At 39.8% G+C, this 15516-nt stretch overlaps 1 protein-coding gene across 10 annotated transcripts in view; it reads left to right on the top strand.

Annotated features, from left to right (window-relative positions):
- MIA2 (MIA SH3 domain ER export factor 2) overlaps positions 1-15516 on the top strand; it is a 63081-nt gene that overhangs the window by 31803 nt on the left and 15762 nt on the right. For all 10 annotated transcript variants that reach the window (XR_014526763.1, XM_083505373.1, XM_083505372.1 and 7 more), the window contains 11 exons: positions 1507-1638; positions 3458-3479; positions 3577-3665; positions 4703-4774; positions 5656-5766; positions 7443-7514; positions 8547-8651; positions 10397-10519; positions 11715-11838; positions 12537-12583; positions 13834-13924. Coding sequence is in view for 9 of the 10 variants with exons in the window: in XM_083505373.1 (XP_083361499.1) it covers positions 1507-1638; positions 3458-3479; positions 3577-3665; positions 4703-4774; positions 5656-5766; positions 7443-7514; positions 8547-8651; positions 10397-10519; positions 11715-11838; positions 12537-12583; positions 13834-13924 (988 nt within the window). In the remaining variant the exon portion in view is untranslated. The remainder of the gene's footprint in view (positions 1-1506; positions 1639-3457; positions 3480-3576; positions 3666-4702; positions 4775-5655; positions 5767-7442; positions 7515-8546; positions 8652-10396; positions 10520-11714; positions 11839-12536; positions 12584-13833; positions 13925-15516) is intronic.

Genomic DNA, 15516 nt, shown 5'->3' with positions numbered 1-15516 from the left:
TTAGGTTGGGTTTAAAATGCAGGTGCACAGTTTTGCAGGGCAGCTGTAGATGTGGTGATAGTAAAGCTAAGATTCAAGGATCCCAGAAATAAGGTGGCTGAGTGATAGAGTTACGATAAAGAGTCTTGTGACACTTCTGCCCTTTTCCTTTACTGGGCATAACCTTTCATGGGCCATAGTGCACTTCATGAGATGTGAAAGTTTATGCCATACTTTGTTGTTTTTGCTATAACAGTCTAATTCTTCTGGAAATTTAAGGGTAGAGTGCAGTTAATAGACTGAGAAAAAAGTGTATACGTGGCGGGTGAGCTAAATAACAAAAAAGCAGAAGGAGGCTGTGAAGAAATCACAATGCATAATGTCAGAATGGCCTGTAAGTTGAGTACTAAGAGGATTGGCCAAAAGGTGGGGTATCTAAAGGGAAAGTGTGACACTAGGCAGTAGCCTGAAAAGCAGGAATCTGATGAAACCTGATTATTGAGACATGAAGAAATGGAGTCAAAGAAAAATTCACATGGGATGGAAAATAGGAAGGGATTAGAAAAATGATGGAGATTTGAAGGGATAGGTACTGTGTTCCAAAAAGTCACTGGCTATATAAATACCTTAGAATCTAGATCAGGGATGAGGAACCTGGGGCCCTCCGGATGTTGATCAGGCTAGCATGGTCAGTGGTCAAGGATGATAAAGTTGGGAGTCCATGAAAACTGGAGGGCCACAGGTTCTCTATTCCTAGTCTATAGAGTCTGACAGGGCTATTATTCCTTTTAAGAATTTTATGTAAAGGGAGCTCTGCAAGTTGTAGCTCCTGCTGTCACTGCAACATTGTGATTTGGCAATTCTAGAAGGACAGTGAGATGGAACCATGAAGCAGTGTGCGGAAGCAAGGTCTTTGTTTCATATATTGATTTCATCTAGTCAACCAAATGTTTGACACTGCCTTATATTATAAGTCTGTTTTCTGTCATTTGCTGTTTAGCAGTTTTGTCCTATATGGAGAGAGGCACTGTAAGCTAGTTCTCTTGCTAACAAGTGTTCATAGTTCTATTAATAATTTTTCCTTCCTTTATGAGCATCAACTTTTGGGGTTTCCTAAGAAAAGCAACCCAAAGTAAGCAAACATTGGATAGCACACTATCTGTCTTATTTAGAAGTGTGCATACAATACTATCAAGAACATCACTCTTGTCTTCTGTTGAACAATAGTGTTAAATAAATGAAATCTCCAGATTAAATACAGGGCTTCTGATAAGTGTCTATATCAGTTCTAAAAAAGTAAACATAAAAGACTGAAGCACTAAACTGTGGAGTTTGCTTATGATGAGACATTCTTCTCTTTCCCCCTTTCAACTTTTCTATTGTATTGATTTCTGTCTTGCAAAAATGTTTTATCAATTGTGTTTTGAAATAACGCTGAATTAGCCTGATCAAATATACACAGTTTATGTTAACACCTTGCTCTTAATTGTTGGGGGAAAAGCTTGTTTTGTTCATTTTTGTTTTAAGGTTCTTGCAGCATTGCCTGAAAATATGAAACCTGGTCCAGATCTTTATGGCTTTCCATGGGAAATGGTGATTTGTGGTGCAGTTGTTGCCATTTTTACTATCTTACTTCTGATGTGTAGGAGTTATCAGTCAGTAAGTATTCAGTATGAGTTATACAGAGTTTTATCAAACTTGTTGGATTGCTTTTAAAATATTCATTTGTATTTTGAGAATCCTATGTAACATTCTTCAACATCTCCTGTGATGTGGCTTTGGATTTTAGCTGAATTAAATACTTGTCTGTATTTTGGCAACTTCATATTTCAACTTGGTGTCGGAAAAGCAAATTAAACAAAATCCATCTCCATGTTCAGTTGCATTTATTTTAATAGTCAGTTTATATTTATTTCAGTTTTAATAAACTGGCTTTCTTTGAAATATTCAAGACTATATAGGTTACAGTTTCAGAATAAATTTTGAAGAATTACTAAATTATACTCAGTAGTGCAAACTGCTGTCCCTGATGATGTAACTATTTAATTTTCTCCTTGAACTAGTATTCTTTATTTTTGTCCACTCGGCCTCTCCCTGACACCCACCACATCTTTTTAAAGATGTTAGTATATTGCTCTGATGTTTCCTTGTAGCTTGAAGAAACTATGGAAACTTTAATTTGCATGAGATTTTGTGTGTATTTTTCATCAGCAAGATGATGAAACAACATTTGAATCTATTAAATTAGGAATACCTTTATTTTGTGACTACATTATTGTGTTCTGAAGTTCCACATCCATTCAATCTAGATTGATTTTTGAAAAGCTTTTAGATCTAAGACAATAGTCTTCCTGTACTATTTCACAGACAGTGACTGATTACCACAGTACAGTGGTACCTTGGGTTACAAACTTAATTCGTTCCGGAGGTCTGTTCTTAACCCGAAACTGTTCTTAACCTGAGGCATGCTTTTGCTAATGGGGCCTCCCACTGCTGGTGCACCACTGGCACACGATTTTCGTTCTCATTCTGGGGCAAAGTTCTCAACCTGTGGTTCTACTTCCGGGTTAGCGTAGTTTGTAACCCAAAGTGTTTGTAACCTGAAGCGTTTGTAACCCGAGGTACCACTGTGCTACTTTTTTTGCATGAAGTGCAGAAAGAATGTAGTAGGAAGCACTTGAATGTCAAAGTTGTGCAAAGGGTCCACTCCATTCACAAGCTGTTACTTTGAGTCACTGGCAGACATAATGATGGAGAATGGATTATGGCAGAGGTTTTCAACCTTTTTGAGTCCACGGCTCCCTTGACCACTACATTCTTTCTGTGGTAGTGAAAGGTGGAGAATGTTGCATCTGTAGAGTGCTAAACTGCTTAAGTGCCACATAAACACTCTAGTCTAGTAGGTCCTTTACTTCTGCAATTTTGTTATTTTTTGATTTGTAGTTTTGGCTTTTGGCATTTTTAATGCTATCGCTTGTGAGAGTTGGCAGGTGAGCTAACCTTCATGTTGAGAAAAGGGCCAGCTGTGTATACACTGAGATACAAATAGCCTATGTGATTGCATGCTCCTTCCTGAGAGCAGTCTTGTTTATCCCCAGTTAAGATATACGACTGCAGTAACATTAGCAGTCTGTTAAGGCTAATGAAGTTCCCCATGCAGAATTATGAACTAGCTCCATATTCTGAGAATCCTGTTTATGTGGCAAATGAAGTTAGCTTTAACCGTTGTTAATATCGTGATGTATCATTTAACTGTGATTAAAGGGGAAGTGTGGGGAGGAAGTGTGTGATTCTGCAAGTTGCTTGCCTATTTTTGATCTTTTAATTGATTTTAAGAGAGCCCTGATGTTACATTTGCTTTGGCACTGGGAATCTACTTTGTTGACTATGCTACTCTAAATTTCCCTTAATATTGAAAACTGAGCCTCAATCCCATCTATGCTGTAAACAAACTGCAATATTTGCTCTTCTTTTGCAGATTAGAAGTAGACTTTATGTAGGTAAGTTCAAATTTTTGTCTGTGAGTTGAGTTTAGCTGCAGTTGAAACAGTTTTCTCTCCGTTAAAGGTTACCACATATAGCTCTTCCTCTTTTTAGGAAGAGAGAAACAGCTTGCCAGTAAAGTTGCTGAACTAGTTGAAGACAAATGTAAAGTACTGGAAAAACTCAGTCTCTGCAAAAAAGAGGTAATGGTTACTGTTTCCCTTCAAAGCTTAAATGCTTAGAATTATTGCTTCTGCTTCTGCCCAAATTTTTTAAATACTAGAATATAGGCTTCCATATTTTATTTTATTTTATTTATTTTATTTTATTTTATTTTATTTTATTTTATTTTATATCGATTTGGCTTAATGAATGTGTGTGTATCTTCCCCCCTTCATTTCCCTTCAATTACCATTTCTTATTCCAATGCACTTGCACAACCTCATTGCATAGGAGCTGCATTCAGATGATGCACAAGTATTTTGGCTACAGATACACCTGCCTTGCTCCTTCCTTTGTAAGAGTGAGAAAACCAAGCAACCAACCAGAAAGCTTTCTTCTAACCAAGTTTCCTGTTTAGTCTGAACCAGGAAAATATGGCTAACGGTTATGGAACAAGCCAAGATAGTGAGCCGTAGTGGAAACTGACTTAATATCCAGGCTTGTTCTGAAACCATTAACCAAGCAATATGCCTGCAACAGAAATGCTATAATGTGCAAAGATGCCTAGATCACCCACAGCAAAAGGGTGATAACTATGCTAGGAGAAAAGAGTTCATTGGTACCAAGTCATAGAGCAGTACTTCCCAAACTTCCCCCTGCCATGGACCACTTAAAAATTGCAGAGGGTCTTGGCAGGCTACTTACCGTAATCATTTTTCTGTCTGTGGTAGCAATGGTATTGCACTGTGCTAGGTGCTGTAGGATTTTAAATTGATTTTTTATAGACATGTCACAGAAGACCTGAGTGAAGCTCATGGACCACTGAGGGTCCATGCCCTGCTGTTTGGGAACCCCTGGCTTACGGAACCTTGTTTTCCTGAGAATTCTGCTAGGAATTGTCCCTCTCTGGGCTCCCATACTACTATTTGGAACACCTTGTTTAGCCTAGTTCTTGACAAGTCTGATAATTATAAAGCTGAAATGTGTGGAGCTTTTGCTAGCAGAGGAGTTTGAGGAGCACAGCCATAGGTTGTCTGATTTCCTTTATTCTATTTCTAACATGGGATTTTCATTTTAGTATGAAGAGTTAGAAAACTCCCTAAAAGATGCCAGTCTTCTGCAAGGGTTAGCCAGTACATCAAGCATGAAGGTAAAAGTTGAACTGGGAAAATTACTTGTATAATATTCATTTTATTTATATACCACTTCATATTTTAATATAAACCTCTATTTGGCTTAAAAACAACAAAAATGAATCAATGTAAGAAAAAGAATAAAGATTACACATTCAAAAATAATACAGTTTCTAATCTTGCGAATCATCTTCATCATAATTCCACATTTTAAGGAACATAAATGAATGAACATCTGTAAAATATATTTTATAAACTAGAATATTCTTTACCACCTGATTCTGTGCATGTTTGTTCAGAATTCCAACTGTGTAAGTAAGTGGGGCTCACTTTCAAATAAGTAAGCATTGAACTGCAGCACTAGGTAGGTTTTTGTTGTTGTTTATGACGTGTATGTATACTAACTCACTGCTTTTTGTTGGCTATTGTGTCCAGTCACAAGGCATTAAGTTAGGAATTTACTGTACAAGTGCAGAATCTGGAATTTTGGTAATCTCACATTTCATTTTTAAAGGCTTTTAACCCTATCTGTGCAGAAAAGCTCAACAAAATGTAAAAAATGTGGGATGTCATACTCTGCATGGACTCTTTTATCCATGCAAGGCTGGCAGAAGGAGAATCAAATATGTAAAATGAAGTAGATTGTGCTAACTTTAATTTGCATGATTTATGCAGGTTGAATAATTTGATTTTGTACATCCTTGACCCAGGCATTTAATTTTAGTGCATTAAACTTAAGTATAATGAATACATCCAATGTAGCTTGGTATGTGGAGCTGCTCTTATTGTTTCTACAATACATAATTAAAGTTAAAAGTGCTCAGTAGCTACTACTTCATTCTCGATTAATCTTACTATAAATGTCTTCATGTTATCTTTCAAAACTTCATTATTTTAGGCAGCATATGAAGAACTGAGCAGCTCAAACTCTGCACTCAAGAGTGACATAGAATGTTTAGAAAAAGAACTTAAAGAAGAGAAGTCCAAACGATCAGAGCAGGATGACTTGGTATGTCTTTTGTTCAAAGCAGTCTTTCTCTGGCAGAAAGTTTGGCCTTCAAAGAGAAATCAGATAGTGTAATTTATCTGCATTAAAATTAGAATATCCTGTCCTCATCTCCTCCTCTCTATTTGCTTTTTTTCTTTTTAAGAATAACATTAAGTCATTGAAGGTCAATTGCTCCTGTGGCTTTTGATCAAAAACACTGTGTACTTCATATTCCAAATATGTTAAATGTATTGTTTCTTTATCAGACTGATCCACATTTTTTCAGTGTGTCCTGGAGGCAGCACTGTTTGAATTTAATTATGTACAGCAAGGGTTGCCAACATTTTTGGTTCCAAGGACACATTTGTAAACCGGAGAAACTGCAGTGGGCATCCCATTGCAAACAAGTGCACACTGCAGCCTATTCTTTTGGCTGCAGTAGAATGCTTCTTTTCAATCCTAATTTCAGCAGCAGGGTGGGAGCCCTGTGGGTCCAAGGAAGACCGTAGAGGGCACATGTACCATCATATTTGCAACCCCTGAACCCAATGTTGGTTCTTGAAATGCAGCTATCTCTATGTCTGCATCTTACTCTCTGTGTGTGTTTTGCTCATCCAAGGATGATTTATTGCCATTTTAATTAAATGTAGATAATTCCTGAACAGGGACGCGGGTGACGCTGTGGGTTAAACCACAGAGCCTAGGACTTGCTGATCAGAAGGTCGGCGGTTTGAATCCCCGCGACGGGGTGAGCTCCTGTTGCTCAGTCCCTGCTCCTGCTAACCTAGCAGTTCGAAAGCACGTCAAAGTGCAAGTAGATAAATAGGTACTGCTCCGGTGGGAAGGTAAACGGCGTTTCCATGCGCTGCTCTGGTTCGCCAGAAGCGGCTTAGTCATGCTGGCCACATGACCCGGAAGCTGTATGCCGGCTCCCTCGGCCAATAAAGCGAGATGAGCACCGCAACCCCAGAGTCGGTCACGACTGGACCCAACGGTTAGGGGTCCCTTTACCTTTACCTAATTCCTGAACATCAGAAAAAGTCCAGTTGAATTCAGTGGGACTTTTCTCCCATGTATTCAGCATTCTGTGAGAATCATACGTGGACTACAGTTAATTGGACTTCCTGTTTCCATGTGCCAGTGTTGTTTGTTTAGATGAATGTATAAGAGTAGATCTTTCAATATAAAAACATTATCACAAATCTAATAGAATTGAATGTTTTCTTGACAAATGTGCATAGAATACCTTCATAGAGAATGAGACATTTGCCTTTGGGGCACAGTAGATAGAGCCAGTTGACTTTTGGAAGTTATTTGATCAACTTTCTAAAGCATCTTTTATACCAGGGTTGGGGAACCAGGGGTGGGGAAATGCCCCAATAGCCACATGGGCACTTTGACAAATGGGAGGGGCTGTGCACTTGTCAATTTCAAGGAAAGAATTGTGACAACACTTAGAATGCACTCCCAACTCTTTCTTTGCAGCCTGGCTGGATTAAGTCAAAGAATGTCACTTCTCTTTTTTTGCAACCTATATAGTATCCTATCAATGAGAGCTGAAAATAAAATGGTCACAAGTGACCCCTTGAGAAATACAGCATTTAAATCTAATTCAATACAGTGTTTGTTCACAGTTGTTTTGGCAAGGCAGTATCAACCAGAGTGTTTTATCTAAATTTATTTTACTGTCTTTGTAGTTGATTGAAATACGGAGAAGAATGGAATCCTTAGAAAATGAAGCAAAGTCTATTCAAATGCAAGTAGCTGAAGTAAGCCAATCTTTAGATATTAATGTAAATGTTTCATCATGCACCACAGCAAAATCTTGGACCTCACTGTCAACATTTTTCATTAGTCTTGAACACAAGTTCTTTATGTCTGCTCTGTTTAGACATTTCTTTCTTGTAAACAAATTGAATTCCTCTTGGTTTGCCATTGTTGTTGTTGTTGTTTAGTCGTTTAGTCATGTCCGACTCTTCGTGACCCCATGGACCAGATCACGCCAGGCACTCCTGTCTTCTGGTTTGCCATTAGGTTTGCCTATTTCTGCAGTAATTTGGCATTCTAGTAGGAGAATTCAGGACTTTTGATTTATTTCAACATTGCAAATAATTTAAGCCAAAGTCATCTTTTGCCTTGTACGTTCTCCAGAGCAGCTATGCAGCAGTGATAGCAGTGGGGGGGGGGGACGACCTCCACAAGCTGCTGCTGTGCCATTGGCAACCAGATTCCATTGTTGTCACTTAGAACACAGGGTGTACACACAGCGTCACTAGTGCTGTTTGACAGGTGGAACTGTGTATTGTCATATTAGTCAGTGGAGAAAGCCCTGCTTGCTTATTTTATCTTTCAAAAATCAGCATGCAGAGGTAAATGAATGACTCACAGCTTTAGAACCCCAGACCATTGAGAGGTTTTGGGTGCACAGATCACATGCCTATGATATATATAATTTACTGCTGCTGAAGGTGGGATGCTGGGATTGCATGCATCTATGCCCCAGATTCACAGGATTGCAAGATGAGCAGAAAGATTCGAACCTGTTGTTTATTTTGGAGAGCATCGTGTGTTTGGCAGGTGAAAGGTGGGTTCTGTGAACATAGTTCTCTGTGCCCTCATCCACAGTATATCTTAGTGAGTATCACTCAATGGAACATAATTTTATGATATGGTATTAGGATTGATTGTAACAAGTCTAATGCCTCAAGGAATTGATAGATATAACAAAAAATGTACATGCGATTCTATGTATTTTTGTATATACTTATATTAGCAGCCTCACTGTGCTTTATTTCACTTAGGCCAAGTCCACATTAAAAGTATATGAGATCAACAGAGAGAGATTGAAAACTTCTGTCCAAGATGCAATAGCTGAAAACAACCAACTTCATGAAAGTGAAAAACAGGTATATTATTTACACTGTGCAGTTTTATAGAGGGCCTTTTAGGAACACTGTATCCTCACTTTAGAATAATTTATGACTTTAAATATTGTTAAGGCTCTGGTTTAAATTATTATGTAGTTTAATGAAAGTTGGAGGGAAAGTGTGATAGTCCACAGACTGCTATAATTTATGTGACTTTGCCTTCCATGGAGTAAATCAGTTGCAACTTCTATGAATGGTTTGATGTTCCGAGCTGCTTGGCATTTTCAGTGCACAGGCCTTTTGGCGGGATGCGTGTGTGTGTGTGTGTGTGTGTGTGTGTGGTTCAATTGCTTCCTTGCCATCAGAGTGGTTGGATGCTCTTTGGTCTTGGAGGGTGTGTTTCCTTCAGAACTCTCTTCACCTAAACATTAGGAAGAACTTCCTGACAGTAAGAGCTGTTCGACAGTGGAATTTGCTGCCAAGGAGTGTGGTGGAGTCTCCTTCTTTGGAGGTCTTTAAGCAGAGGCTTGACAACCATATGTCAGGAGTGCTCTGATGGTGTTTCCTGCTTGGCAGGGGGTTGGACTCGATGGCCCTTGTGGTCTATTCCAACTCTATGATTCTATGATTCTTTCTCTTTGTCTTCCCTATACAGTGGTGCCTCGCAAGACGAAATTAATTCGTTCCGCGAGTTTTTTCGTCTAGCAAATTTTTCGTCTTGCGAAGCACGGTGTCGGAAAAGTTTTGGAAAAGCTTCAAAAATCACCAAAAACCTCAAAAAAGGCTACCACACCACGTTCTATGAGTTGCTCCTCGAAGTCAAGTCGCAACTGTATTAACGGTGTTAAGAAAAAGGAAACAAACTTGCAAAAAACGCAATACGTTTTCGTCTTGCGAAGCAAGCCCATAGGGAAATTCGACTTGCGAAGCAGCTCAAAAACCACAAAACCCTTTCGTCTAGCGGGTTTTCCGTCTTGCGAGGCATTCGTCTTGCGGGGCACCACTGTAGAGGCTTTTCTAGATTGATGTGCCTGGGACAATGTCAGGACAGTATTTCTGAGCTACTGTCTCAGTCAGCTTTTAATAACTTGTCTCACCGCAGATTGGATCCACCTCATATTTCCAGCTTGGGGATGATTAATCATAGGCTTGGGTTGCGTTCTGGTAACATGAAAGCTGGACTTGTTCCACTTAGTCAGGTTTTATGCTTTAAATCTCTAGTTCTATATTTGCTAGAACATTCTGGGTTATATCGTGTTGTGTCTCTCAAGCTGATGGGAAGTTCTTTGCTCCAGTAGAACCTTCCATCAGCGGAATGGGAAGGAAGGCAATTTTGTTGATTTCCCTTCCTCCCTGCAGACCCCTTCTGCCCTCTTACACTATTCTAAGGGCTTCCCGCCGCCCAACCATTCTGAAGCAGATTTCGCAGGGCAGGTTTGAAAAATTGCTCCCTTCATGTTCCACTGATGGAAGGTCCTGTCGGATCAAAAAGTCTTTTATTAGTGTGCAAGACACAATTGGATGCAACCTTATATATTCCCATGTTTTTTTAAAACAGAAAAAGTTCAATAAAAATGATTTTAAATTTCATGTATAGCAAAAGAACAGCTGTCAAAAATTAGAACATATGAAATGTCAGTTAAAATACAAAATATTCAGCTCAATGAATTTTGCTGTATGTAATGTTAAGAATTTAGGCCAGACCCTTTAGAATTAAATATTCTGAAATTCTAATAACTGGTTGGTATAAATTAAGTACTGAACTTTCTAACTTTTGTTTCCAGCTCTTAAAAGAAGCTGAAGGACAGAGTGAACAATTAAGTGAGTTAAATGAACAAGCAAAAATGTTAGAAACCTCAAAAGCAGGTATGGAGGAGACTCTTAAAAACAAAGAAAGTCAAGTCAAGGTAAAATTAAAGATTTATTTATTATATTTATATCCCAACTTTTTTCTCAAAGGATGGTTCTCCTACAACAACCCTGTGAAGTAGATTAGGCTGAAAGGCAGGGACCGGCCCAAGGTCACTCAGTGACTTTCATGACCAAATGGGGGTTTGAAACCTGGTTTCCCAGGTCTTAGTCTAACACTTTAACCACTACACGCTGGCTGCAGCTCTTGCTTTACTTTATTCATATAGATGTGTGAATTCTGTGCATGCCTAATGTCACCTGGCACACAGGAGGAAATTTGTTATTTATTTTGGGGCTCTATCATGGGAAAACTGCATCACATTTTAAAACGGTAGGAAGGGCTCTTGAATTCAAGGGGGGAGAGAGAGAGAAAGAAGGGGGAAATTCCAAGAGTTGCAAGAGAACCAATTTTATTATGTATATAATTCCCTCCCTCCATCCTACTGCCACTCAACAACAGCTTGCACTCCTCCCTTTGGGAATATTTGGAGAGATACACATGCGTCCCTCAGGCATTGATAACACTGCTTGGAACTGTGGTTGCCTTGTAGCTTCATTGATTCCTATGGGAGTCACTGGTGCAAAGCTCTAGGAGGGAGCATGGTAGACTGGTATGTTTGGCAAGTTGCTAAGCCCTTTTGCTAAGGCTGAGATGTAGGGTTATCTGCTTAAACTTCTTGGAGTCTTCCCTCCTCTCATATCAAGCATTCCATTTGTGTAAGTGAATGGGAGAAAAGGCCTAGGCAGAAAACTAGAGCCATCATAGTTCACTGATTTCTTTAGGCATCTATCCACATCCCTCCAAATTCCTCAAAGGGCAATTTCCAAATAGCTTTAGTGGAGGTTCAGGTGGCCTTTTCAGAGACCAAGGAAGCTAGTGGTCAGATACAGATTTGCAGTGCTGGATAGAGAGAAAAACCTGCCTGCAACTTTACTTGGGGTTCTGGAATTCTACTTGTATTGAGTTTGCAAGAGGTCTAGCTACCACAGTAATGCATGCTGTTGTAAAAGTTTTTCTCTTAGAAGTAGTCCACATGGAACAGGAACTATTCCTGTAAAACACTCGATATGAAAATGCTGTTAAACATTCAATAGGTTTATTGAATGTATATGAAATGAATAAAATCATGAATTTGCTTTGTGAAGAGCCAAGGACTCATTTCTGCATCTTGTTTTATAAATATGGTATAGTCACTGACAGAGTGCTTGTTGAAGATGAAAGACTGGAGCTGTACATTAGATGAACATGCTGCTGCTGAAGACAACCATTGGGATAATGATATAAAGACTGAAACAGAAAATGGGGAGCACTTGGGTAAATCATTATTCATTTCCTATGGAAAGGGAAGGAAAAGAGAAATTATTTCATTTTCAAACTCTAGAATTGTCACCTGTTCTCCTCCTTAATATGTGTGAATCAACTACATACAAGAAATTAATCAAAATCTATGGCATAGGTATTAATAGGCAATAGCCTGTTGCATTCAGTGCATAAAGTGGATTTTCACCAAAGCTTTATGTTGACATATGCTAGATTTCTCTGTGCTGCAGCCGACTGCTCAATGTAACCCCTGAAGTTAAAAAACAAAAAACTTAGAAAAAGACAATCCAAGTTGTTGAGACTCTAACCCCAGGTTAACTTGGCAAAGCACAAACTGGTCTGACAACCACTGCTCCTTCTTGTCCTTAGCCTGAGGATAATTAGCCCACATGAAAAGGTCAAGGAACTTAATTAAGCCTGAGGAGTGTAATTCTCGCATTGGATTGATTACACATTTCAAACGCATTTCAGAAAAACCGCTTCTGTAAAGCATTGTTAGATGAATAATGTCCCTATCCCCTCCCTCTTGAACTCACTGCTGCTTACAAACAATACAACTGTTTTTAAAACTTGGGCAAAAGAAATCTTTCCCACTTAAAAAGCAATACTGTGTTTTATAAATAAATAACAAAAGAAAAAGTTTTCTGTGATTTGTCCTTTTTTTCACCTTCTCTTCATTTCCCTTAAACCAGATGATCAGGAAAAACGAACTGTAAAGAAGTTGATTTATGCTGCGAAGGTAATACACTAATACTGTGGTTATTTTCTTTACTGGTTTATAAAAACTTTGGGGGGGGGAATTAAAGCAATTAAAAAAAAAAAGTTCAGTAGAAAATATCTGCAAGCTTTTTTGGGAATGATAGGATCCAGAGTTGCCCTTTTGTGAATGAAAGAGTTTCTTCCATGCATGAAGTGGGCTGAGTTCCAACTAACTGGACAAAGGAAGAGAGACCACTTTAACTACTGAAATTTTTCAATTTCTGCTATCTGCTGCACCACCTCACGTACTGTCCCAGAGGGGCTGCTGGGAGAAGGAGGAATTGCTGAAAGTTGCCTCCGCCAGCAGAAGCAGCCTATGAGCGGAGTCCTGCTCATAAGAACTCTGGATTCAAGCCAAAGAATTATTTTAATGGTGTGCCTCTTTAGTATATGTGATGCAATGGGGTGCTGCTATTGCTTAACTATTGCCAGGGATTGGCAGGGCTCTGATGAGTGTGTGATGGAGGCAAGGGGGTTAGAGACTGAGACAGCAGCCCCCCCCCCAGTGATTTATGGTGTTTGGTGCCACCTGTGAGGCAGGAGCCAGGGCAGGGGGAAGAGGAGAGGAAGGGTTGGAGGAGTCAGAGACAGAAGTGGGGGTGCAGGACACGTTGGAAGCGTAGAAAGAGGCTGTTCAGGCGAGGGGCAGGCCAGTCCGATCCCTGCCATCGCCTGCTCTGCTGTTTTTTAGAACCAGGAGATGCTTGAAGAGGGAAGAGCAGCAACAACATTTGTGCAGGAGAAGCCTCTGGTTGTGTGTGTGCACTCCCATCAGATGAGGGCACATAATTCTGGGAGGGGGTGTGTGGTCCCACTGTTGCTTTAACTCATTAAAGAAGTGAGCATCAACCAATTGCCCTCTTTGGCTAGGTGGGTGCAGGACAAGTATAGAATGCTTCCTGGCTTTGCCTTGGCACATGATTTTGATTTACAATGGGTGCGCAACCTCCCTTTAGGTACCTACTGCTTTTGCTGTGATATATTCTTGGTATAGTGTAGTGATGTTATTGTTCTCTTTATTTTAAATGTCTGTTTTAATGATATACTATGTGAAACCAGCTTCTGTTGTGGTTTGGAGGAATGGTGGGGTGGGGGGAAAAATCAAATACATAAATAAGCATTGCAGCCAGAAAGTGATCCAGAACTAGATAAAGATTTGATTTAGAAGTGCAAATGTAGCTTCTTTTGCAATTATGATTTGAAATAATTTATCTTTTTTCTTTGATATAGCTAAATGCTTGTCTAAAATCTATGGAATCAGAAGTAAATCAAATCTGTTCAAAGCTGACAGATGAAAACAAAGCAAAAGAGGAACTTGCAGGTAATGATGAATTCTTGATTTTTAATTATTATTATTTTAAAAGGAAGAAGAAAGCTGTTTTCTGTTACAGTTTTGGGAAAATCTTTACTTTTAACTGAACGAAGCTGTAAAGATAATTAGAAATCTCTTAAATAATCAAGGTTCACTGAAGTATAAGGTATCTTGGAAAAAACCATTAAAACGAAGAATTCAATTTTTACACGATACCTTGTTGAATTTATGATGCCATATCCTTCATGGAGCGCCTCAGGTAGGTGTTTTTTATGGCTTGGTGTGATCTCTGAATGGGTAAATCATGGTTGTAGGAATATTTCCACTTTCAGAGACTGCCACACTGTAGAGATGAGAGATTTGTAAATATTGAAGAAGGTTGCATACTGTATAGAAACAAAAACAGCCATTTAAATTTGCTGTCTGTTCTATTTTTTCCCACTCCACCCCCCCCCCCGCGTTCCACTTCAGAAAGGAGAAACCATTCCAGAGACAATGAAATGGGTTGAATCTTGTTGAGGGGAGTTTGTGACAGGGGCAGCCTTACCATTAGACAGAGTATGGTGCAGGCCCAGGGTCAGACTTTGCTGCTGCCTCTCACTTATTACACACACACAAACACACACTCACACGCGGACACCAGAGGTGTGTTAGTAGTGTTCCTGGTGCTGCTGTAGCATGGGAACCAAACTTAGCTCTTAATTGCAGTTGCCATCTTCCATGTTCGATTACCCAAAATGGAATGCTCAACCCAACATTGTGTCAGACATTGCATTTTGGGTAATTTAACTTGGCTGGTGGCTACTGCAGATGGGAGCCAAATACTAACTTGCCTTCCATTAAAAAAGCACTGCTGCTTCCCATGACTTAAACATGCCAGGTGGCCTGGTGGGGAAAGCCATAGGAAGCTGTCTTATACAGTGGTACCTCGGGTTACATACGCTTCAGGTTACAGACTCCGCTAACCCAGAAATAGTGCTTCAGGTTAAGAACTTTACTTCAGGATGAGAACAGAACTCGTGCTCCGGCGGCGCAGCAGCAGGAGGAGGTCCCATTAGCTAAAGTGGTGCTTCAGGTTAAGAACAGTTTCAGGTTAAGAACGGACCTCCGGAACAAATTAAGTACTTAACCCGAGGTACCACTGTACTGATTCAGATCATTGGTCATACTGAGTCAGGCCATTGGTCCATCTAGCTGAGCATTGTCTACATTGACTGGCAGCAGCTCTCCAGGATTTCAGACAGGGGGCTCTCCCAACCCTGTCTTGAAGATACTGGGGATTGAGGTGTGAGGTGAGTGACCGGTGGTGACTGAGGAAATGTGTGGCTGAGGAAACACTAAGCAGGGACAACCCACGGAAATTTGAGGCAACTACCTCAGACAATTAATTTTGGGTGTCATGAAATGGCAACAGGCTGTTAGTTATTTCACGTATCATTACAGTGGAACCTCGGGTTACATACGCTTCAGGTTACATATGCTTCAGGTTACAGACTCCGCTAACCCAAAAATATTACCTCGGGTTAAGAACTTTGATTCAGGATGAGAACAGAACTCGTGCTCTGGCGGCGCAGCAGGAGGAGGAGGCCCCATTAGCTAAA

This window comes from Podarcis liolepis, assembly GCF_965112155.1.
Source record: "Podarcis liolepis genome assembly, chromosome: 1".
Classification (NCBI taxonomy): Eukaryota; Metazoa; Chordata; class Lepidosauria; order Squamata; family Lacertidae; genus Podarcis; species Podarcis liolepis.
This window is presented reverse-complemented; position numbering and strand designations above follow the sequence as displayed.